The following is a 24,952-nucleotide window of genomic DNA, read 5'->3' on the forward strand; positions in this document are numbered from 1 at the left end:
GTTGAGCCGCATAGGTGGAGAAAAAGCGTGGAGTTAAAGTTTAAGTACCCAGTGGGTGGCAGGTTGCTGCAGTGATGTGGGGCTCTATGGCCCTGTATGGCTTGTGCTGGAATAAGGCGGTAGCAGGCTTTAGTGTTGCCCTAGACTGTAAAGCCTCCTCCCAGCAGTGTGTCATTATAAACAAAAAAGCCCTTGGTCTGCGCAATACAGCATTGAAGTATGAAATGCTCCGATGCTAATATTGGGGAGGGGTGACAACTGAGATATGTCCGTGTTCAGCTCTGAACCCGGACAACTCCTTTAAGTTTTAGTGGGGTGTAGTGCGGGGCCTGTGACTGGTTTATTCAAGGGGGATTGGAATAATTGAGAGAGTCTGGGGTCTGTAGTTATTTTTGGGGGTCTGTTTATTTTGACGTTATCTGGGGTATATATGCATTCATGGGTCTGTACTGTGGGTCTAATCTGACGTTTATATTTATTAAGGTCTGATCAGGAATACATATTTTATTAAGGGGTCTAGATTGGCGCGTTTGTTCATTCAGGGGTGGGCTGAGGTATAGATTTGTTTAATCTGGGCTCAGTATTTACTTGAGAGGTCTGGTCTGGGATTTGTAGTTTCTCGGGGGTCTGTATTCTGTGGTCTGGTCTGAGCTAGGTATTTATGCTTGGGTCTGATCTGAGTCTGTATTTATTTTGTGTTCTGTTTGTAGGTCTCTATTTTGGGGTACATTCTATTTTTTTTTTTGGGGGGGGGGGGGTGTCTGTGCTTATTTTGGGTCTGTTTATTTTGTCTTTATTAATCTCAGTGTGTTGAAGAATATATATCCTACTTTTAGATTAGTAGATTTGAAGTGTTTGGAGGCATGGCCAATATAAGTGGCTGGGATATGTTTAAAGAAAAGTTTAGGTGATACTTATTGCCCCTCTTCTCAGAAGCTCTGAACCTGAAATTGCCACTCAAAATTGGCTGTCTGTATAGCAGGAGTCCTGGCAGCCTAATTGTAGATCAGTGATTGGCGCACAGACCTTGCTGGAGCTTAAAGAGGTGAGTAAACCACTGGGCACCAGGCACTTAATTGAGAAATGTGCCTACCATCCCATTCACTTTCGCTAAACTGGTAGTGATGCTTAACTTAAAGAGGACCTTTGATGTTGTGTTAAATACCTTTCCTTGCAGGGTACACCCGCTGATGCTGCCACCCTGCCTGTTGTGTTTTTTTTGTGCCCCCCTGCAGTTTTCCCACTCAGTATGTTAATACTAATACTGAGCATCTGTACAGGGCTCTAGACACTTATATCCCATCCTCCTAATTTTGGTCTGTTCTCGCCTCAAAAAAAACAAAACGCAAAATGTATCTCCTGTTTCAAAAAATTACCGGACAGTTGCCCATAAAAGATCTGCAGGGATTGTATCTGTAACATTGTCCAGGAGGAACTGGTCTCTCTACGGGACAAGTTCCGTTCCATGATTCAGGAGAAGGTCAAGGCTACATTATCCCAAAGGTCGGAGTCTGACCAGGGACCGTTACCTCCCAAAAGGCAAAAAAATTATTCCACCCTCCTCTTCTAATTCAGAATGCATGGGTGACGATGCTTCCTCTTCCAGGCAGTGGGAGGAGGAACCCCTTTCGGAAGTTGAGATCATGGAGGGCTGTAAAAAATTTGACTTTGCCACTGATATGTCGGACCTCCTAAAAACTGTAAGAGCCACCATGGGGGTGGAGGACGTTCAAAAACCTCACTCCATTCCGGAAGAGATGTTTGGGACAAAGAGCCAAGATTTTCCCAATTGACTAAAACATTAGAGATGTGATCTTAGAAGAATGGTCAGACCCTGAGAGGAGGCTAAGAGTGTCCAGAGAATACAAGAACCGCCTGTTGTTTGATCCAGCAGAGTCTAAACTATTTGACGAGATCCCCAAGATTGTACAAGTGGCCAAGGTCAATAAAAAAAAAACACTCGTTGCCCTTCGTGGACGCATCACAATTGAGAGACCCCATGGAGAGGAAAGCTGATAGATTTGAGATTAAACATAGATGCCTCCCAAGATTTGTGTAATAAGCTAACATCGCTGCGACCTTAGAACCTTTGGCTGAACGAGTTAGAACCCTATTTGAGGAATAAGACCCCCAGGGAGGAAATATTTAACTCTATCCCTCTCCTTAAATCAGCAACGGCCTTTTTAGCGGATGCTTCAGCGGAGTCCAATCGATTTTCTGCCAAGGATGCAAGTCTTTCTAACGCAGCATGTCGTGCCCTCTGGATGAAATCCTGGTCTGGGGACAAAACTTTGAAAATGAATATTTATTCGGGCCAGTCTTAGACAAGATCCTGGAAAAGGCTTTAGATAAAAATATCAAAAGAAGGGATTTCCAGAGGATAGTCCTTATAGGAGGAAAATTCCCATTCGTTCCTTTCAGGGCCAAGAGAGATCCTGCAGGGGTAAAGGGAAGTCAGGCTGCTGGAGTTACCCCAAAGGAGGGAAACGGTTTCTCCTTAACCCCCAGCGTAAATCCAGCAATAAACAATGACTCCAGAGGTGGGGGAGGAGAGAGACAAATTTTTTTGTGCCTGGGAAAAGATGGAGGTAGTCGGAGAGGGCTACAAGATAGAATTCTCTTCAGTCCCCCCCCCCCCCCCCCCCCAAAGAGATTTTTTTATATCAAATCTGGGGTCAATAAAAGCTCAGAGCAGCATTTGGCAAAGTATCAAGGACCTCATAGGACTAGGTGTCGTAATTCAGGTCCCAGTCTCAGAACAGGGCCAGGGAATTTACTCCAGTCTCTTTCTGGTAAAAAAAAGAAGGAAGGCTCATTCTGTATGATCATTAACCTGAGATTCCTAAGCAAGTATATTACCTACAGGAAATTCAGGATGGGATCCCTGATTACCCTAATAAAAAAGAACGCATGGATGTGTACTGTGGACTTAAGACACATACTATCCCGATCCACCACAACTCTCAAAAATTTCTAAGATTCGCCATAAAAGACCAGCATGGCAACACTTGCCATTTTCAAATTACGGCTCTTCTGTTTGGAATTTCCTCTGCTCTTAGAATATTCACAAAATTGGTGATAGAGATGGTCGCATTCTTGAGACAGAAGGAGCTGAATCTGATCCCCTATCTAGACTATTTCCTACTAGTGGGAGATACAGTAGATCAATTACTAACAGATCTAGACACATTTTTATCCACTCTAGAGGAGCTGGGCTGGATCGTAAATCCTCAGAAATCCTGTTTACACCATCGACCAGAGTATGGTTCCTGGGTGTCATCCTGGACTCGCAGTCACAGGCCACCTTCCTGCCCACAGACAAGTTTCAGGCTTGGGGGGGGGGGGATTGTGACCTTCCAGAGGAAGAGAATCTGCTTTGTGAAAGAAGCTATGAGTTTGCTGGGAACATTGACATCCTGTATCCCATCAGTAATGTGGAGCCAGCTGCATTCCCGTCCCATGCAGTCCTGGATTCCCGTCCCATGCAGTCCTGGATTCTGGACATCTGGGACAAACAGAAGTCGCTCGATCGCAAGGTTCACATTCCAGGCTACGTAAACACCTCCTTAAACTGGTGGAAGGTGAGCAGCCATCTCTCACAGGGAGTGGCCTGGAGGAAGTCTCCGTATGTCCAGATCAAGACCGATGCCAGTCGGCCTGGGGTGTAAAGATTGGGGACTCCTATTTACCAAGGTTCCTGGGCCCTTTCGGTAAGCAGACAATCCTCAAACTTCAGGGAGCTGAGTGCAGCGTGGGAAGCTTTAAAGGTGGCTGAAGAGACCCTTCAGAATCACCTCCTGAGGATACTGTCGGACAATACAATGACTGTGGCTTACCTCTCGCATCAAGGAGGTACAAAATCAAAGAAGCTCCTAGACCTTTCAAACAGGATATTTCACTGGGCGGATATTTATCGGCAACTTGCCTCAAAGGGGCTCTCAATCAAGAAGCGAACTTGCGCAGCCGTCACACATTGGACCAAACAGAATGGTCCCTAAATCCAGAAGTTTTCAAGATTATAGTAGACAGATGGGGGACACCAGACATAAACTTATTTGCATCATAAGACAACAAAAAAGTGAACAGATTATGGTCCCTCGATCCCAGGGTGATTCTTTGGGTGTTAGATGCATTTGCCACGACATGGGACTGGAACTTGTTATGCATTCCCTCCAATGCCAATTATTCCAAGAGTAATTCAGAAAATCCTACAAGAGAATTTGACTATCATCCTGGTGACCCCTTTCTGGCCAAAAAGGAGTTTGTTCTCCTCCCTCAAAAGACTCTCAATCTCCCAGCCATGGTCTCTACCACTCAGGAAAGACCTTCTACATCAAGGGCCAATCCTATATCCCCATCCAGAATTCTTAAAGGTAACAGCGTGGATCCTGAGGTCGGAATACTGAGGTGTCAAGGACTTTCAGATAAGGTCATAGTTACTCTCAGGGCCAGTAGGAAAAAGGTAATATCAGCCATATACCTGAAAATCTGGAAGAGGTTCTGCTCTTGGTCAGGGGAATCTTCTCCTAACCGAATTAGACCAAAGATTTAACAAATCTTAGATTTTTTTCCAGCAGGGCCTAGAGTTAGGTCTTAAGCCATCTATTCTAAAAATACAGGTATCGGCACTCAGCTGTTTCTTTGATGCGGACTTGGCAAGCCACAGGTGGATCAGAAGATTCATGAGAGCGTCAGCAAGACTGAGACCCACACTCAAATCACGAGTTCCTTCCTGGAACCTTAATACCGTTTTAAATGGCTTAACCATGAGTCCGTTCGAACCTCTGGTAGACTGTCCGCTCAAATTTCTATCTTTTTTAAGCCAGTCTTTCTGATTGCGATAACATCTGCTAGGAGGCTGGGTGAGATACAGGCGATCTCAATTAGGGAGCCCTATCTTAGAATCCTGGAAGATAGGATAGTACTCAGACTAGCCCCAGGGTTCCTACCCAAGGTGGTATCTGACTTCCTCAGAGATCAAGAGATCATTCTCCCATCATTTTGCAATAATCCCAAAAATAGCGGGGAGAGTTCTTGTCACTCGTTAGACGTATGATTTTAAAATACTTGGAGGTCACAAAAAATTTCAGAAAGTCCAATAACTTCTTTCCTGAGAACTGAACCAGAAGACTATCTAGGTCTTCCATTACTAGGTGGATTAAGTGCATAATTTCCCATTGCTATACCGCTCAGGGAGTTTCTTGTCCAGCTAACTTAAAAGCGCATTCAACTCTAGCTATGTCCTCTTCTCAGGCTGAAAGAGCAGGTGCCTCCCTGTAAGATATTTGTAGAGCGGCAACCTGGTCCTTTTTTTTTTATAAAGCATTACCGCCTCGATTTTCTTTTTCTAATACTGCTGATCTGTCTTTGGACGTGAAGTCCTTCAGGCAGTTGCCCCCCCCCGTTTGATATTATAATTTTGGATATCTCCGTATGGTGGTGATATGAAAATTCGGAATTGGACTTAGCGGTAATTCGGTTTCCATGAGATCACCATGGTGGCCCGTTCCCTCCCCAATTTATTTTTCCTTTTGTTGAGTACAGGTATGAGTCAATACCTGCTAATCTGTTAATAAGAATACTATAGATTGTCTACACTTTCACTCTGATAATTTTGGAAAGCACTGGTGTATGGTGGATGAAGGGGGTGTTTTAAGCTCCAGTCACAGCCAGGGAGAAGGCGAGCCTTTTTTTTTTTTTTCTCCCCCTAGCTGTGACGCGCTCTGCTGTGATTGTATCGCGGCACAGCCAGGGAGAAGGAGATGCCCATTGAGAAACCCTGGCATCTTCTCCTCCTCGTACCGATGCTCAGGATTAACATACTGAGCGGTAAAACTGCAGGGGGGCACAGCGGGGCATACAAGCAGTATTTTTAAAAAACAGGCAGGGTGGCAGCATCATCGGAGGGTACCCCACAAGGAAAGGTATTTATCTTAACTAAAGAAAAAACATGAAAGGGCCTCTTTAAAGTGTGCCTGAGTTTTCACCAAAAACTGCAAACTATGCTGGTTTCTCACTGCCCAACCATTCTGTGCCAGAAGAGCCTCATCTTACTGAAGCCAGATACACTTTTCCTTTCCAATTCCCCCATTTCTGCTGTCTGTATAGCCGAGAATATGTCCCTTAGATGTCAGTCTGGTAGGTGGCTGTACTTCCCTACATGCAGTGCATAGCAGACACAAGCCCGATTTTTGGAAGTTGTCCCTTTCTTCGTCTTAAAGTCTGTGACAAGCTGTTAAACAACTGGCTAAACAGGAGCTGGTCTACTGTGCCCAGTCTGCGATCGGACAAAAGATTAAGCTTCTCCATTTTTTCAAAGACCCACAACCCAGCTGACCAACAGCCAAAGCTGTAGCAGATCTGCAGGAGATTAACCCCCTGTTGTCTGTGAGAGTTCAAGACTGTTTCAGGATCATGCAGAAAATTTTGTAAACTGACAAACAGTGGGGGCCGCTTTATTTGAATTTCTAGGTTTAGTGTTTTATTTCAGAAAATTCTATGGTTTTTATTAACCTGCTCATTTACTTTGTTCATATTACTTCTCATAGGCTGTTCCGCTGTACTTTAACCAACATCCCTCAAACACAGGCTTTGCTGAATAAAGCCAAACTTCCCCTTGGGCTCCTGCTACATCCATTCAAAGATTTGTCGGTAAGAGAAGATGAAATGTATGAAGTAACTGAGTTTTAGTTTATCTTATGCCGAGGATAGAGCACTGAATTAAGCCCTCATCTTACCCTGACAATTGCTCTGATTATTTAAAACAGATTAGGGGACATTTAGTAATATCTTTGTAGAGTGGTGTAAAAAAAGTCTCATATTACGGCGTACACCATCTTTGCACGATAATTTGTGACTTTCAGGTTATCAACACTAAGTAGTGACAAAGGGGCCAGACTTAGAGGAGTGGGCAGAGTACCAGAGATGTGCCTTATTTATTAAGAGGCATCTGGCCCTTATTAAATTAGGTGCATCTTCCTCCATCACAGGTAGATCAAAACTGATGTATGGAAACGCCAGTCTGGTTAAATCTCCCCCATTGTGTTCTCAAGGTCAGTCATTTTTTATTGTAACTCCATTGGTTCCCTGTGATGATATTGTGGGGTGCCGATGGATGGCATGGTACCCAGAAGCCTTACAAAGTCCTCCAGGCTTGCCATGTTCAGGCTGCATCTCATAGGCAACTGTCAGTGTGAAACTGACAGTTTGAATGCTGTACAATATAGCATGTATTGTACTGCATTGAAATAGGGAGATAAGTAGAAACTTTTTTATTTTTGTATGTGTAAAAAAAAAAAAAATAATATAGCGTCCCTTTCACCTAATCAAGCCATTTACAATTGTAAAAAAAAAAAAAGAGAGACATATTGGGTACTGTCGTGTCCGTAACAACCAGTTCTATGCAAATATCACGTGATCTACTGTCAGGTGAACGCCATAAAAAAAAAACTGTGCCAAAACAGACATTTCTTTTTTTCACCTCGCCCCCAAAAATCATAATATCAAGTAATCAAAAAGTCATATGTACCCTAAACTGGTACCAATAAAAACTTCACCTCATGCTGCCAAAAAAGAACCTTCACAAGACCATTGCCAGAACAAATAAAAAATGATGGCTCTCCGGAATAGACATATTTGCTATTGCTGCTTATGTAACAACCTGCTCTATAAAAATATCATGCAGATCATCTCATCAGATCAACGCTGTAAAAAAAAATTAAAAAAATAAAACCATGCCAGAACAGCCATTTTTGGTCACCTCAGCTTGCAAAAAACTTATCATGGGATAAATCTTATGTACCCCAAAATCATACTAATGAAAATGTCACACAAGACCAGTTCTAGAAAAATGTAAAAAATAATTATATATAAAATGGCTTTCAAAAATGCTTTCATTGTGTAAAAGTAGCAAAACAAAAAAAACTATGTAAAATTGGTATAAATAAATGTAATCTGTCATTTTTTCCATACAGTGCACAACGCAATAAGAACATCCAATGGCAAAATTGCTGCTTTTTCTTTTATCCTGCATCCCAAAAAGCAATCAAAAAGTAATTTGTACACAAAATATTACCAATGATAATGGCAACTCATCCCACCAAAAATAAGCCGTCACACAGCTCCATCAAGAGAAAAATAAAAGATAATAGCTGTACTGGTATCCCAAAGGCTGTATGAAAGCATTTCATCAAAATCTGTGCTGGAAAAGCCAAAAGGTGGTCTTTCCTCTCTGAACCCTGCAGCGAACCCTAACAGCAGTTTACCTACACATTTTAGGCATTTCTATACCCAATAAAAACATGCCCGTGAATTCAAGTGTGGTTTAGGTCTTGGCATGCATTGGGCACTGAACTGCTATATCTGTGGAAATTGCAGTTTTCATTTTGCACGGTCCATTGTCCATTCATTTTTGCTAAATACTTAATAAAAAATGCTCTCTCCACCCATAATTCATTTAGGGGCGGAGTTTCCAAAATGGGGTCACGTCTCGGGTAAAAAAATAATAATAATTTTGCACCAGAGTCTCTACAGCTGTAGCCTTGTAAATCACCACATTGGGCCTCAAAATGTGCATGTATTCTTATACTCCTGAGTAGGGTTGAGCAAATCAAGCTTCGTATCATAGATCGGAAGTCGATTCATTTTAACACTTCGTTTTAATTCTGTATGGAGACCTGTCTCTGTACAGCATTAAAATGTATTGCCTGCGTGGAGGCAAAAGTCATTTCAGCCGAAGTCGCACGAGAATTCGGTAAATGAATTTGGTATTCATTTCTGCATCTTTAAAAACATTTCAGCTGGTACTAAATCGAACTTTGGATTCTGAATTAGAAATTTTTTAAAAATGTAGAAATGAATACCGAATTCATTCACTGAATTCTCGCACGACATCAGGTGAAACGAATTTTGCCTCCAGAGGCAATATATTTTAATGCTGTACAGAGACAGGTCTCCAGCATAAAAATGAAGTGTTACAACAAATCGACTTTGGATCTATGATTCGAAGCTCGATTCGCTCACCACTACTCTTGCGCTATCTCATATATTCAGGCAAAAGAATAGGGCCACATGTAGGGTGTTACTAAAACCAGGAAACACAGCATAAGAAGAGGCATGACTTTTTACACTGGACACAAAATTTTGGGCACTGAAATGGCATATCTGTGCAAAAATTGCAACTTTCACTTTACGCCATCTGCTGTGCGTTTGGTGTACCACGTGGGGTCAAAATGCTTACAACACCTCTTGGAAAATTCAATAAGTGGTGTGGTTTCCAAAATGGAGGTCACTTTAAATCGCCAAACTAAGCCCGAAATGCACATTGTGCGCTTTATCCTGCTGTATGCCGAAAATGCAGTTTATGACCACAAAGGGCGTATTGTCATACTTGGGGAGGGGAGTAGAAATAATGTAACAAAATGTGGGATGCTTTTTCTCCTATTACCACTTGTGAAAATGAAACATTTGCGGCTAAAACAACTTTTAAATTAAATACAATGTAATTTTTTATTTGTCCCAAATTTATTTTTTTATTCTTTAAAAAACCTGTGCCAAGATAGTCACTATCCTCTTAGGCAAATTCCTTGAAGGGTTTGGTTTCCGAAATGGGGTCACATTTTGGGGTTATACACTGCATTGGTACCTAAGGGGCTCTGCAAATATGACATGGCACCCGAGAACCATTCCAGTTAAATCTGCCATTCAAAAGCAAAATGGTGCTTCTAAGTCCTGTGGTGTGCCCATACAGCAGTTTATAGATATAGAAAGTCAAATTGCAGCGCTCACCTGCGTATCGTATCAGAGGCATGGATGTGACCAGGACAAAGCCAATATAAAGTCCAGCTTCTGATAAAACAATATCCTTTATTCGATGCGGTAAAATCCATACAAAACAAGAGATATGCAAAATTGACGCATTTCGGATCTCAAGTTAACGATCCTTACTCATGATCTAAAATGCCATCTGTGACTCTCCCATATAAATACACTTCCTCCAATCAAATGCATAGAAACAACATCACATGATAATCACGTGTGGAGAAATCGCAAAACATGGGAGGAAAAAAGGGGGGAAAAACGTAACCAATTCATTGATACTGTAAAATCAAGTCATGTTTTTTGTTCATGCCTGTGGGAAGCAGCTACCAAGTTTGAACATCTAATATGCCTCTCTACTTAGTAGCTTGCGTCTCCCTAACTGGGAGCGTGACCCTCTCCATACCCTGAACTCTAAAACTTTTTATATTACCCTTATATACAATGGCAAAGCGCAAAGTGGCAGAAGAAACATTGCAGGTTTGATAGTGAGGAATGTCCGATAAACTCCTCTGTATTTTGGTTTTAATCTGTTTGGTGGTACATCCTATATATTGCATAGAGCATGTGACCCCCCCCAAAGTAGGGGCCCTGCGCGCAGCACATCTAATGCCTGCTGAAGTCGCTTCACTCCTCTCTGCATCATAGTTTAGCACTGGTAGATGTTGTGTGTTTTTTTTTTTTTTACAATTGGTAAAAGTAACTGATTTAATTTTTTCTTGGGTATTTGTTTTGGTGCTAGGTTCTCCAGGAAATACTAGTCTCTTCCTATCTAATGTTAATGCCCATTGTCTGGCTTTCCTAATAGATTGTGCAGTGTATAGCCTGGACAGTAACCTACAGCTAATGGCAGCAGCTCTTCAGCAAATGATTCGTTGGTGGAGCAATTACGTCATGCTCTCACCATTTCTCCTTTTGGTATATTTTTCATTACATGGGTAGGATGACATGAAGTTGCTAGCAATGTGGTGTTCTCTGCGGTTTCTTTTCTGTAAGTAACAGAGGAAACCTTTTTGTTTTTGTACCATCTACATATAAAAGCAGATCCAAAAATGCAATAGAAAATGGATCATGGTGTAGAGCAAAATTCAATGAATCCAAGTTGCCATTAAGATTAATCTCCAAAAAGTGGTATGTCCGCTACATCACCTGACCATACAAAGAGCAGGTCATCGATATTACGTCCATTCCACCTTGTTATGAAAAAAGGGATTATTAATATCAAACAAAAATTTGCTCTCCCACCATGCCATAAAGATGTTTGCTATGGAGGGCGAAAATTTCACCCCCATAGTAACACTGCAATCAAACATAAAGAAATCGACTGAAATACAGATGAAATCTTGTAACTCCACAGTATAGTTGCTATAACTACCTAAAAAATGTTTGAGGGCAGTAATCGCCAAATTATGAGGAATGTTCTTATATAATGAAACCACATCAGCTGTGATCCATGTGAAAGCATCACACCATTCAGAATTATGAAAAGATTGCAAAACTGTATGAGTATCCTTAAGGAAGCCTGGTATAAGCTGCACTAAGGGTGGAAGGAGAGTGTCCACCCATTCTGAGAGCCTTTCTGAATATGAGCCTATTCCTGCCATTATTGGCCTCAGGGGGTGGAAACTCTCCATTGTGTACCTTTTTGGCAGTGGCTGGAATATCAATATTATGGGATGTTCCACATAAATATATTCCAATTCTTTCTTACTCAAAATACCATTTGAGAGACGCTGTTGCAAGATCTTCATAAGTTTCAGCTGAAAAAGGGGGAGGGGGTTACTTTTCAGAGGAGTATAAACTGTTGTATCTTCCAACATTTTTAAAACCTGTGATTTCCCCAAAAAAGTACAGGCGACCTTGATTTGTATGGGATAAAAATCTTTGTTTTAAACATGTTGTATTGTTTTGTTTCTCCAGCTCCTATGCAGACGGTTTCCATAGTAACAGACAATAAACATATTCATTGTAGGATAATCCTGCAGTCTTTTATTTGTCCGCTACTTTGTGTTAAAGTATGTTTGGTAGATTAATCAGAAGTAGAGGACTGATAAAAGAATATGACTACAGGATCGGACTACACCATATGTTCAAGTGCAGTGCATGGAATAAACATGCCTTTATTTCTTTTTCCCAGCAACTACCCGTTGTAACATCTAGTACCATCGTAAGATGTCGCTCTTGTCGGACATACATCAATCCCTTTGTCAGTTTTCTGGACCAAAGGCGATGGAAATGCAACTTGTGCTACAGAGTAAATGATGGTAAAAAGTAACTTTACACATTACTGGTCTCTCGTAATGTAATTGCTAATGTCAGTAATCATTGAGTTTTTTCTATATATATTCACAGTCCCTGAAGAATTCATGTATAACCCTGTAACACGAGTGTATGGTGAGCCACACAAAAGACCAGAAGTACAGAATGCCACTATTGAATTTATGGCCCCATCTGAATACATGGTAATCTGTTCAATGACTTTTTGCTTATTATCCCTGTTTTGAATCTGAATTTAAAGCTACCATAAAAACACATTTATTTTTTATTTTTTTTATTTTTTTACGCAAGCATCCCAATTGTATGTAGCCTTTGGATCACCTACAGTAAAGAGGCCAAAAAAGTAATTCAATCTGAGAAGGAGAAGCTTGATATATAGTATTATGGGAGAAGATTAAGTAAAACCTGTGAACATCAGCCGTTTGCGAAGGCATCGGCAGTTGCAGAAGCACCGAGGCTTTTTCGCAGCTTTGTCTAGGCCTTATAAAAACGCGTTCATTGGTCACATGGCTATGCAATGTACAGCCACTCTGGTGAGAAGAGAGAAGTCTACGGCGCTAGTACGAACGCCACTGCCTTCTCAAAATGTTGATTGGCGGTGGTCCCAGGTGTCGGACTCCCATGATCAGATACTGATTACCTATCCAGAGGATAGGTCATCGTTAAAAAATCTCAGAAAACCCATTTAAGGAAACTACGTTTGAATGGAGCCAAATGTGTCTTACAGCAGGTTAAAGGGGTTATCCACATTTGTTATATTGATGACCTATTCTCAATACCAGATCAGCAAGGGTCTGACTGGTGTGAGCGTTGTTCTCAGTTTACCTGCTACCTCTGGGTGTAGTTACACCTCCACCGTCCTCATTCACTTCAATAGAATGGCTCCCTCCTATTTACTTGAATAGGAGCTGTAATTAAACTTTCTCACCACTGCAATGTCCACAGCGAGCAGGTAAAGAGAAAAGAGATCACAGCGCTCATACAAGTGCTGCGTTCTCTTCAAATAGCTGATCAGTGGAGCTTCCGGGAGTCAAGTCCTTGCCGATCTCATATTGATGACCTATAGGTTATCAAATGACAAAAGCAGTAAACCCTTTTAATGACTCAGAGCAAGCATTTAAAAGTATACAAGAATGGTTAGGGCTTGATCTCGGGCCAGCTGAAAGTCTTTAGAGAGCTAAAATCTTCTTTTGGGAAAAGGAACCCTGCAAGGTTGAGAGAAGTGCAGTGGAAAAAGTTCACAGATGGCTACAGCAATGTTTGGAGGTTGCCATTGGTTCAGAAGGTTGTGCAACCAAGTATTAGGGAAGGGCGCCTTTAGTCCTGCTAATTGCTGTGTTATTCTTTATTTTATCTTTTTAATGACTGCATGGACTTTGACAGGTCGGCATTTTGTTGAACGTATCTGGACATATCTTTATAATATATTAATGATGCAAAGTTGGTACGTATCCACTTCTATCTGAAGCTAGTGGCTTTCTCATACTAAACAATCAAGGGTGCCAGTAATGTTGACCACAGCTGTACATACATATGGCGCTCTGAGCATTTGAATTGTCCAGTGGATGGAGTTTGAAGAAACTTTGTCATGTTACCTTGATATTAATCGATTTCAATTAGTTACACAATTTTATGTAATTAACAAAATCCAGTTAGCTTCATTTCCTCCTATTTTATTTATTTTTTCCAGCTGCGCCCCCCTCAGCCTCCTGTATATCTTTTTATGTTTGATGTGTCCCATAACGCCATAGAAACGGGTTATCTCAACACTGTTTGTCAGACCGTACTTGACAATCTGGAATGGTAGGTACACATGTATTGCCATATATCAGGCTGGTTCTTAGAGAAATGCACTGTACAACATATGAAGGCACATTGGGGTCATCAGCCCTCTCTATATTGCCACCTTGTAACGCCTCTGTGCTCCTGTTATTTGCTGGTACTGCATGTTTTCTGCATTTTAGCATAAAGAGGCTGTTCTTTCCATGATACAATTGCTGGGTCAGTAACGGAGTCAGCCATATGGTAATTGCCTCTCCCTACATACATGGTAGTTGGTGGCACACAAATTAGTGCCTCCCACAGGGATAGAAAAAACTTAAAAATTTTCCATTGAAAACAACAAGGGAGATTTCCAAAGCTAAAAACGCCACAATTCTGCCAAAAACCCGGCATGCATATTTTGCTGCACATTTAAGATGTTTTAAAGTGGTATTTATTCCAGCAACTTCCCTGTAGGCTGCAAATTCTTTAAAACAAACACCAAAGGTTATACTCTCCTCAATGAGTCTCTGCTGCTGCAGGGGGTCTCTGTAATGACGCTGTTCAGTTAAATAATGGTTTGGGTTGTGTAGCCCCATGACCAAAAGCTGACCCGTGAAGTATGTAGGTTGCAGAAATGGCCATGTAGCTCTTACAAACCCATTCATTGCTTTACATGCAGGCTTCCTGGCAACACAAGGACGAAGATAGGTTTTATCACGTTTGACAGCACAATCCACTTCTACAGTTTACAAGAAGGATTGTCACAGCCCCAAATGTTGGTGGTGTCAGATATCGATGGTAAGTACTTTAGTAGGAGTTAGAGCTCAGATTCTGTTGGGAAATGTGTGTATGTATATATTTATAATCATCAAAGATATATTAATAAATGGGCCCCAACCTTTGGTGAAACTATGATCATCCAGATGCGCATCTCAGAGCACTCTGCACTGACTGGTGCATCCGCTCTGCTCGGATTTTCCAGCTTGCGGAGTTCATATCCAAAAAAAGTATATGGGATATGTGCTGGAAGGGCAGAGTAGATGTAACCTGCTGGTGCAAAGCACTTGGAAGGCACTGCTGCATGATGGTGGTTTCGCCAATGGTTTAGGTCCCCTTTTAATATTTTTTATTGCTTCTTACCATTCATTTGTCTGGTTACTGGATGCATTGGAGCATGACCCTGACAGAAATGAACTACATCCCTTGTGGCAAAAGTAGTTACACGGACTTCAAGGGTACTTTAGCAAGGAGGAAGACTGTATGCATAAGCAGAACCATGGCACTTGTGAATTTTTCCAAAGTATCAATGAGTGTTAAGCGTTGATCCTTGCTTAGTATTGTCCTATTCTTAAAACTTGGATAACTTTTTACTAAGCTGTAAAACTATACCATGTAATAAGTATTTCTCAACTTGAATATTTCTGTCCATTTGCAGATGTGTTTATCCCAATGCCTGAGAACCTGTTGGTTAATTTAAATGAATGCAAAGAGGTATGGAATATTGCACAAATTTTACCACTGCTATATACATAAAAAAATAAAATATATTTTTTTAAGTTCCAGACATTATTGGTCTGAGATGTTGCAATGTATACAGTGTTTGAGCTATTGTTTGTTACTGTACTAATAAAATATGTAAAGTGCATCATCAAAGACAAGTCGTGAAACAGAGGAGACTGTACTATTGCATATGTTGTATACTCTGTTCTACAGGGTGGCTGAAAACCACTAGCTAGACATGTCGGCATCCATATGTCCTCTCCAGAAATTATATATATATGTATTTTATTTGCCCACAAAATGCAGCATGCACATGACTGGTATCTGTTTTTTACAGATCTGCAGTTTGCAGACCGCAAAACGTAAACGACGTGTGCATGAAGATTGTAGGGGGAAATTTATCAAGCCTTGCAGTGCAGAATTCTGGCTTCAAAAAGTTAAAATAACAACTAGGGCCTTTGAGGGTTTATTTTTTTTATTTTATTTTTTTCTCACATGCACTTTTTGCATTTTTACACCACTGATTCAAGTTTTGGACCGTGGGTTTTGGTCGCTATGGTAATTGGTTGCACTCAGGATTTATCACTGTGACTTTTTAAAAATTCACGAAGTCCAGTAGCCACTCCAGTAGGGGGTTGTGCAAGAATACTGGAGTAGTGTTCTTAGACAAAAGCGTTCGGTTTGCAACATTTAATAAATTGAGTGCAAAGTATGCCAAGGAAGACTCAAACAAAACTGAATTCTAATATTACTGTCATGATAAATTCCCCTCTGTATGCCGGACCTTTATATATACCATAGTCACCATTTCAGTTTTTACCTTTTAGAACAAAGCAGGATATTGCCACATATTTGTAACTTACAAATATGTGGCAATATCCTGCTTTGTTCTAAAGGTGAAAACTGAAATGGGGATATTTGCAAATGTGCTCTTCTTATTAAAGAATTGAGTTATGTTTTCTGTACTTAGTTGGTTCAGGACTTACTAAAGAACCTTCCACAAATGTTCACAAAGTCAGCAGAGACTCAAAGTGCTCTTGGACCAGCACTACAGGCTGCATACAAGCTGATATCGCCGACTGGAGGACGAATATCTGTGTTCCAGACACAACTGCCAACAGTGGGCGCCGGAGCCTTGAAACCCCGAGAGGAACCTACCCAAAAATCCTCTGCAAAGGTGAAACCTCAGTTTAAGTGCATGGTTTGTGCAAATTTATAATCATAGAATTTCTTTTTTTAATTCCATAAATCCTTTTCCTATTAGAAGCAGACTGAAATTATTCTCCAATGATAAAGAATTACATTGATTTCTGGAGGTTATCCAGTTTGCTTCAACATCCTTTAAAATAATAATTTATGATGGTAGCTGTAATTTTGTAATGTATTTCTTTTACCTTTATTGCTCCTATTTACTGTTGTGTTATGCAGCTCTTCCTTATTTCTTGTGATTTTATGTCCATGGGCATGTCAAACTTCCCACAGGGGCAGTGATGAGGGAGTATCTGTGTAACTAGCTGATGGGAGGAAGATGTACAGGAGTTAAAGGGGTTCTCCAGGAATTAAGAAAATAAAAATATTTAAATATTTTATTATAAATGTATTCTCAAATACCTTTGATTAGTTACGGCTCGATTTGTCTAGGGTGATTTCATTAGGAGAAATAAAATAGCCACTGTCCTGTTGGTCCACACAAAACTCTGTCCTAATGACACAGCAGGATAAATTACTTCACAACACTAAGCTAAAGAACTGCCTCGTCCTCCTCTCTGCTCCTGAATAGAGATAAGATCTTCAGTGAAATTTCTGTAGGAGTGGAGTTCATGAGGAGACATGAAGTACAGAGAGGAGATGGGGATGTGGCTTATGAGCAGCAGCACTTGTATGCAGTCTCCATTACCACAGCTCCACATTATCACAGTCTGTACTTCATGTCTCTTCATGATCTCCATTCTTATAGAGATTCAGCTGAAGATCATATTAAACTGTATTCAGGATCATAATCCCTGACAAGCAGAGAGGAGGACGAGGCAGCTCTTTAGCTCAGTGAAGTAACTTGTCCTCCTGTGTGATTAGGACAGGTTTTGTGTGTACTAATAGGACGGTGCCCATTTTATTTATTCTGATTGCTCCCCAGATAAAACTAGCCATTATAACTAAAGGTATTTGGGAATATATTTATAATAAAGTAATATTTAAGTAATTTCAGTTTAATTCCTAGAGAACCCCTTTTATGCAAATACATTAGCATATATCTTAAAAAGTCAGTAATCCTGGATATCCCTTTTAAGGGTTGTTGTCTTATTTTTATTTTTTTAATTTATTTTTTGTTTACGAACCTCAGACGATAAACAGATCAGTCGCAGAGACTGACAATAGTCAGCGGTAATCTCTAGGGGAAGCCAGCAGCAAGTGTTCAATTCTCCTGTAGAGGCAACAAATGAGAAATTAATCTTTACATGGTACCTACTGAATTCAGTTTAATAGCCTGCCCATGTTGGGCTTCTTTCGCATTAGTGCTAAAAACTTCTGGCAGAGGAACAGCCTTCCAGAGTTCATCATATCCGTCATAGCCGGATACTATCTTTCCCCACCAGAGACCATTGATTAAATACAAGCACGAATGCCAGAAACAGGCCAGATTCCTGCCGAGTTCTGTTTCAGTCAATGGTCTCTGGGGGGGAAAGGTAGTATGCGCTTTTGATGAATTCCGGTAGGCTGTTCCTCTGTTGGGAGATTTTAGCGCTAGTGTGAAACTAGCATTGCCTACATACGTGGGGTGCTCCACAGTGAGAAATACTGTACTACTGATCAGTATTTTGTCCATGTAATGAGTACTTTGTGTTCTAGTTAACACAAGGCTCCTGCCAGTCACTGAGTGGATGACCCTACTGGTCTCATTAGGGAGCCAAAGCAGAGATGATGAAGGTGGGGTGGTTATTTCAGGATTTTGAGAAGTATTCCCCTCTCCTCCTTGTTCCCTCCTCTTCTGTGCCTGTCCATTACCCTTTTGAAAAATGTGATTTAACATTTTACGGTGGGTAGCCGGACCCTTCCTGCATGCCGGCACACCACCTTCCCCTGAGTAGGTTCCCCTCCTACACTTACTCTACTGAACCAGACCTTGATCTTGAGCAGGGGTGTACAACGTTTTCTGGTTGGGGGCCACATTTCCAGACTAAAACAATGATGAGGGACAAAAATAAAATTTAAAGGGGTATTAACAACTGAAATACTATATTTAGGGCATATTAATTTCAGTATTCTTCATAAAAGAGCCATTTTGACCATTCTCCTTTGGCCTTGCTATTTATGTTTTAGATATTGTTGTATGTGAAAATCAGCAGTATTAGGTAGTTTTTTTTACACTAGGTGAGTATATATTACATATGGTTGAAGTGTTTCACTGTTCATTTTTTTTAAACAAGTTGTCATATAGAAGAATGACAGCTTGCCACCTATTCATAGGATCTGATTAGTGGAACACCCTCACCAATTAGAAGAGCAGTCCTCTATCTGAATGCAGTGCAGGTCGCATGCGCACCACCACTACATTTAAACTTTGACTACCGGTGATGGCTTAGTAGTCGCCTATCCTTGGCTGTCCCGAGGAAAAATAGTCTGATGGCGAGTTAACCCATTTAGTTGGAGTTTAATAGCCGGTATTTCTGAATTTATTGGTCACTATATCCTTACACATGGTGTTGGGGCAAAGACACCTATGCCGGATGAGCAGTGGATCCTGAATTAGTAAATGTGAGTGCACTCAGAAAATAACTGATACACATGTGCAATGCTATGTACCAAGTTTATCTAGTTTATTGAAAAAAGGAAGCAGAGTTATAAAGCAAATTTCAGGATCATTTCCAACTGAAGATGTAGTGAAACATTTACATCATTAACTCATAAAAACCATAATCTGAAATGAGCATATCTTGGCTATACGCCCGGAGCGTCTCCCTAATACTAAGTGTGGGTGTTAGTCACGGACTCATCCTCCTAATAATTGCAAAAAAATTCTTTACTAACGAGGGGGCTAGGAGTGACCTTGAGGTTATAGTAACCTTAGCAAAGAAGTTCAGTTTATTACGTAAAATGGCTGGATGAAATACAAGATGCAGTCATAAGGCACAATATGGAGTCTCGACCCTCACAATGTTGATTAATTATTACATTATGTATTCTTACAGGATGTTCATAATTTGACACCAGCAACTGACTTCTACAAGAAGCTTGCTTTAGATTGTTCAGGACAGCAAGTAGCAGTTGATCTGTTTCTCTTAAGTGGCAGATACTCGGATTTGGCTTCCTTGGGTACGGCATCAGCCTCAAATTTCTCTTTCAATATTTAGTATGTAAGTGTTTTTGTTAAGATGCCTGCTTAGGTTTCGCTCTTTGTTATAGGTTGCATTTCCAGATATTCAGCCGGTAGCGTTTACTATTATCGTGCTTACCATCACCAGCATAATCCAGTGCAAGTGGAGAAGCTGCAGAAAGAATTTAAGAGATACCTTACCCGGAAGATTGGGTTTGAGGCTGTTATGAGGATAAGGTGTACCAAAGGTCTGTATGATGAAGTATTTAAAGGCTATGTACACCTTTGCAGTCAATTTTTTTTTATGATTGCATTTAACTTATTTTTGGCTAAAAATCATATTTTCAATTGGCCTTTATTAAAAATAGTGAGCTGTTGAGTCACAAATGGTTAATGTTTTTCTAACTGTGTGACTGGTACTTTCACTTTCACTTTGTCCCATCATCTAATAACCCTCTTCTCTAAACTACTAAAAGGTCATAAACACTCATTTAAACTACATTCTTATCAGTAAGATAAGTATTGGGATTTAATGAGTGTTTAAAATATGAGAGAACACAGATAAGGCTACTTTCACACCTGCGTTCGGTGCGGATCCGTCTTGTATCTGCGCAGACGGATCCGGATCTGTTTGCATTATTCTTTTAAAAAAAAGTCCACGTCAAAACTGATCCGTCCTGACTTACATTGAAAGTCAATGAGGTACGGATCCGTTTTCAATTGCACCATATTGTCACTGAAAACGGATCCGTCCCCACTGACTTACATTGCAAGCAGCGTTTTGGTGTCTGCCTCCGGAATGGAGGCGTAACGGAGCCAAACTGATGCATCCTGAACAGATCCTTATCCATTCAGAATGCATTGGGGCTGAACTGATCCGTTTTGGGCCGCTTGTGAGAGCACAGAAACTGATCTCGCAAGCGGACCCAGAAACGCCAGTGTGAAAGTAGCCTAAGAAGTCCGTCTGCTCCTCAGATGATAGAAAAGACTAAAAATCCACCGGCAGCATGTCATCTCTGTACACAAAAAAGGATTCCATATTTTTAATAAAGACCAATTGAAAAAAAGATTTTTAGCTCAAAATAAGTATAATGCAATAATAAATTAAAAAAAATGCCACCAAAGGTGTACAGTACATAGCTACTGAGACCACAGGGTTGGATTAATGAAACTGTCTACAAGAAAAACTGTGTGTTGCCCATAGCAAACAATCACAGCACAGCTTTCATTTCTCATCCGGATCATTGGAGGACACAGGCTTGACCTTGGGTATAGCTGTTGCCATTAGGAACAGTTAAAACAGTTTTAGCTTGGTGTCCGTAGGAGGCAGGCCTCCCTGCTTTGCAGGTCTGCTGATTTTTTTATTTTTTTTTTATTTTTCCTTTTTTTTTTTTTTTTTCTTGTAGCGGGATTACAGGCAGTCCTAGCTGCCTGCACTCCCACACGGGAGACCAGGGGGTCCCCAAGCCTGCTGCTCCCTCCCGGTCTCCAGAGGTTCCTAAAGCCTCTGCATCCCGCCAGCCTTCGGATCACCACAGCCGCCCACGACAAGTCCCCTTTCTTTCCGGTGTAGCAGCCCTCCCAAGGGGCCGCACACCGAAGGTGATGACCCGGTTGGAACCAGGGGGGGCAGAACACGCCAGACGGGTAAGTATTCCTGGCTCCAGCCCCCTCTTCCCCTTCTCAGGTGAATGGTAGCCCTCTGTGCTTGCCAAACTTCTTTCTGTAGGGCCTCGCCTTGGGTGACTCCTCGGAGGAACTTTCGGATATTACAGTGCAACTTTCCCACACCTGTCTGGACTCGCCCAGGCTTTTGGCCCCGCTCTTCAGCCCTTTTGGTGGCTATTCGCCGTACCCTGTGGCTATCTTGCTGGGCAGCGGATAATGCTTCTAAACGGGCCTTGACATCCCTTCCCTTTGCAGGTAACAGTCTTTCCATTTCACCACCATGGCGGCCCAGAGAGATTGCCCCCTGACCTCTGTAGGGGCAGGAACAGAGATAGGTTAAAAGGACCCCTCCCACCACCATTTACCAGTGTGTTCCTGCCCTTATAGCGGACAGGATAGAGAAAAGTCCTCTTTAACTTTCAGGGAGGTGAAGTGTATAAAGGACCTTTTTTTTTTTTTCCCCCGGTACCTGGGTGCTGCATCGGCGGAAATTTTGCTTCCCTTGCGGGCCTCCCACCCAGGACTGCGTCTCCGGCGGACTCCGTTCCAAAGCTGACAGGGAGACGCCGGGGTCACGCTCCCTGTTGTGCGGGAGCCTGCCCTGAGCTGCCGCGGGTCGCCTACCTCCCTGTGTAGGTAGCTGGCCGGGAGGACGTTAGCGCAGGCGTGGACGTCTTCAAAAACTCACATGCACTTTCCCGCTGCGCTCTCTGCTTTGCCGGGCGAGATGTCGGACCAGGAAATGGAGCCTCAGCAGAAGGAGCAGACCGCTCTAGAGCGCCCCTGCATGAGTAATGAGTAGCCCACCTGGGCATGCCAGCAGCTTGACATATGCTGATCTGGGGGGGGAGGGAGCCTCAGGTCACCACTGGATAGGAGCCCCCCCCCCTCCCCTAAGGTCTTCTGGTATAATGCACCTATACTGGATCTGCACAAAATTGATGGGCTGCTCTCTCACTTTAGGCCAAACTAGCTTTGAAAAAGCCCAGGAAGACCGCCAGATGCATCCAGTACGAGAGCCATATCTGCCTCATTCGCTGAAAAAGCACGAGCTTCCCTAGATCAGATATGCCGGGCCGCAACCTGGTCCAGTGTAAACACTTTCGTTAAACATTATAGACTTGACTTATCCAGGTCTTCCGACCTGGCCTTTGGTCGCAAGGTCCTACAGGCCGTTGCCCCACCCTAAGACGTATATAATATGTTATGTCTCTCTGGGCCGTCATGGTGGTCAAGTGGAAAGCCGGAATTAGACTTACTCGTAATTCATTTTCCACGAATCCACAAAATTTTTTTTTTTTTGTTGTTTCACTTCTTTACCGGTGGTTGTGGCACTATAATCGGGAACTCGCTGGTGAATGGTGGTGGGAGGGGTCCTTTTAACCTATCTCTGTTCCTGCCCCTACAGAGGTCAGGGGTCAATCTCTCTGGGCCGTCATGGTGGATTAGTGGAAAATGAATTACCGGTAAGTCTAATTCTGGCTTTTCGGCAAAACGTCTGGATGAGATCATCTCTGATGCTACAAGGGGGTAAAAGCACCCATTTTCCGCAGAGTAGGTCGCGCTTCAACAGGTCTAAATAGCGCAGACCTCTTTTTCGTCCCTTTCGGAGTTCCTCCAGCCCGAAGCAACCAGCCGACAAATCTGACCCAGAGCAGAAGCGCAAGCCATCTTTCAAGCCTCGCCCTCCCTGGAGTCCTCGCCAGCAGGGCTCCAAGCCCTATACCCCCAAATCCTCCTCTGCATGATGTGTGGTCTCTGGTGCACCCCAGTTGAGTGGAAGGTCGTCTTTATCTGTTCCAGCATGTTTGGCTAGCTCACATCTCTGATGCCTGGGTAAGAGAAGTCATCTCGGAGGGTTACAAACTGGAGTTCCGGTCCCCACCTCCGCCCCGTTTTTTTTTGCTTCTTTCCCCACCACTCCCTCCGCTGCCCACTCCTTTTTTTCTGGCTATTCTCACCCTTCTGCGACAGCAAGTGATGGTTCCGCTTCAAGACCATTTTTGCGGATTCTACTCCAATCTTTGTGGTCCCCAGAAAGGAGGGTACGGTCTGTCTCATCCTAGACCTCAAAGCCCTCAACCGCTCTGCCGTTTCCGTATGGAGTCCCTGCGATCGGTCATTGCATCCATGGACCCGGGGGAGTACCTGTCCTCATTAGACATCAAGGACGCTTATCTCCATTTTCTCATCTGCGTCAGTCACCAGAAATATCTTCGGTTCGCAGTGGGACCTTTTCATTACCAGTTTGTGGCCTTCCCGTTCGGTCTTGCCACAGCTCCCAGGGTCTTTACCAAGCTTCTGGCCTCAGTCATGGCTCTGCTTCATGCCAGGTGGATAGTGGTGATTCCGTACTTGAACGATAACCTGATCAAGGGTCCGTCATTCCGGACAACGGCGGACAGCCTACGCATCGTCCAGGACACCCCGGAACGCTTCGGGTGGGTTCTGAACCTGTCAGTCATGTCTTCACCCATCTCGACAGCTGATGTTTCTGGGCATGCTAATCAACACCGATCGGGCCAAGATATTCTTGCCCCCAGACAAACTCCACTCTCCTTGTTGCGGCCTCATCCTATTCCTGTTCGCCAGTGCATGAGGGCTCTGGGCTACATGGTCTCTTCCTTTGAAGCAGTGCCCTACACGCAGTTCCATACCAGGGCTCTTCAGCAGCACATTCTGACCATTTGGGACTGTTCCCCGGCCTCTCTGGATCGACTCATCCGTCTCCCTGACCCGACGAGCTGAGACCTGTGGTGGTTGATGTCTCCGATGCTGACATCGGGCCGCTCCTTCATTCCCTTCCGCTGGATAGTGTTGATAACGGGCACCAGTCTCCGGGGCTGGGGGAGAGAGTTCTGGACAATCTCTCAGTCCAGGGCACCTGGTCCCCCGAGGAATGCTCCCGATCAATATTCTAGAATTGCGGGCTATTCGCCTCTCTATTAGTTCATTGGATGGACAGTCTCCGGGGGTGTCCAGTTTCCTGTCTTTCCTGCAGTCGGGCATGGACTCGGGGCCTGCTCTCAGTTCCCTCAAAGGGCAAGTTTGGGCACTTTCCATTCTTTTTTAGCGGAATTTGGCTTCACTCTCTGCGGTTCAGACCTTTCTGCAGATGGTGGCGCACGCTGCGCCCCCTTACCGGCCTCCGTTGAATCCTTGGGACTTTAATCTGGTGCTCAGCGCTCTCCAGTCCTCTCCATTTAAGCCTTTGCAGCAGGTGTCCCTTCGCTTTCTGTCCTACAAGGTGGCCTTTTTGGTGGCAGGCACTTCCATCCATAGGGTTTCGGAACTAGCGGCTCTTTCCTGTCAGTCGCCCTTCCTTATCCTCCATCAGGACAAGGTAGTTCTTCACCCTGTCCAGTCCTTTCTTCCGAAGGTCGTGTCTGCATTCCATCTCAGCGAAGAGATCATTCTCCCTTCCTTTTGTGCTGCCCCGTCTCATCCTCGTAAGCAGTAGCTCCACACTCTGGATTTGGTTCAGGCTATTCGCATCTATCTGTCTCAAACATCCTCTTTCCGACGGAAGGATTCATTATTAATCATTCCTGAGGGACCGAGACGAGGGCTGGCTGCGTCCATAGTTTCCATTTCCAGATGGATTTGTTTGGCCAT

The 24,952-nt window shown here is 42.8% G+C and overlaps 1 protein-coding gene across 1 annotated transcript in view; it reads left to right on the top strand.

Annotated features, from left to right (window-relative positions):
• Positions 1-24,952, top strand: part of SEC24A (SEC24 homolog A, COPII coat complex component) — a 112,800-nt gene that overhangs the window by 50,005 nt on the left and 37,843 nt on the right. The window contains exons 7-15 of the mRNA XM_040442582.1: positions 6,549-6,651; positions 11,954-12,080; positions 12,169-12,278; positions 13,784-13,896; positions 14,537-14,655; positions 15,293-15,348; positions 16,328-16,534; positions 19,545-19,668; positions 19,759-19,917. Coding sequence (XP_040298516.1) covers positions 6,549-6,651; positions 11,954-12,080; positions 12,169-12,278; positions 13,784-13,896; positions 14,537-14,655; positions 15,293-15,348; positions 16,328-16,534; positions 19,545-19,668; positions 19,759-19,917 — 1,118 coding nt within the window. The remainder of the gene's footprint in view (positions 1-6,548; positions 6,652-11,953; positions 12,081-12,168; positions 12,279-13,783; positions 13,897-14,536; positions 14,656-15,292; positions 15,349-16,327; positions 16,535-19,544; positions 19,669-19,758; positions 19,918-24,952) is intronic.

The sequence above is a fragment of the Bufo bufo genome, chromosome 1 (genome assembly GCF_905171765.1).
Source record: "Bufo bufo chromosome 1, aBufBuf1.1, whole genome shotgun sequence".
Classification (NCBI taxonomy): Eukaryota; Metazoa; Chordata; class Amphibia; order Anura; family Bufonidae; genus Bufo; species Bufo bufo.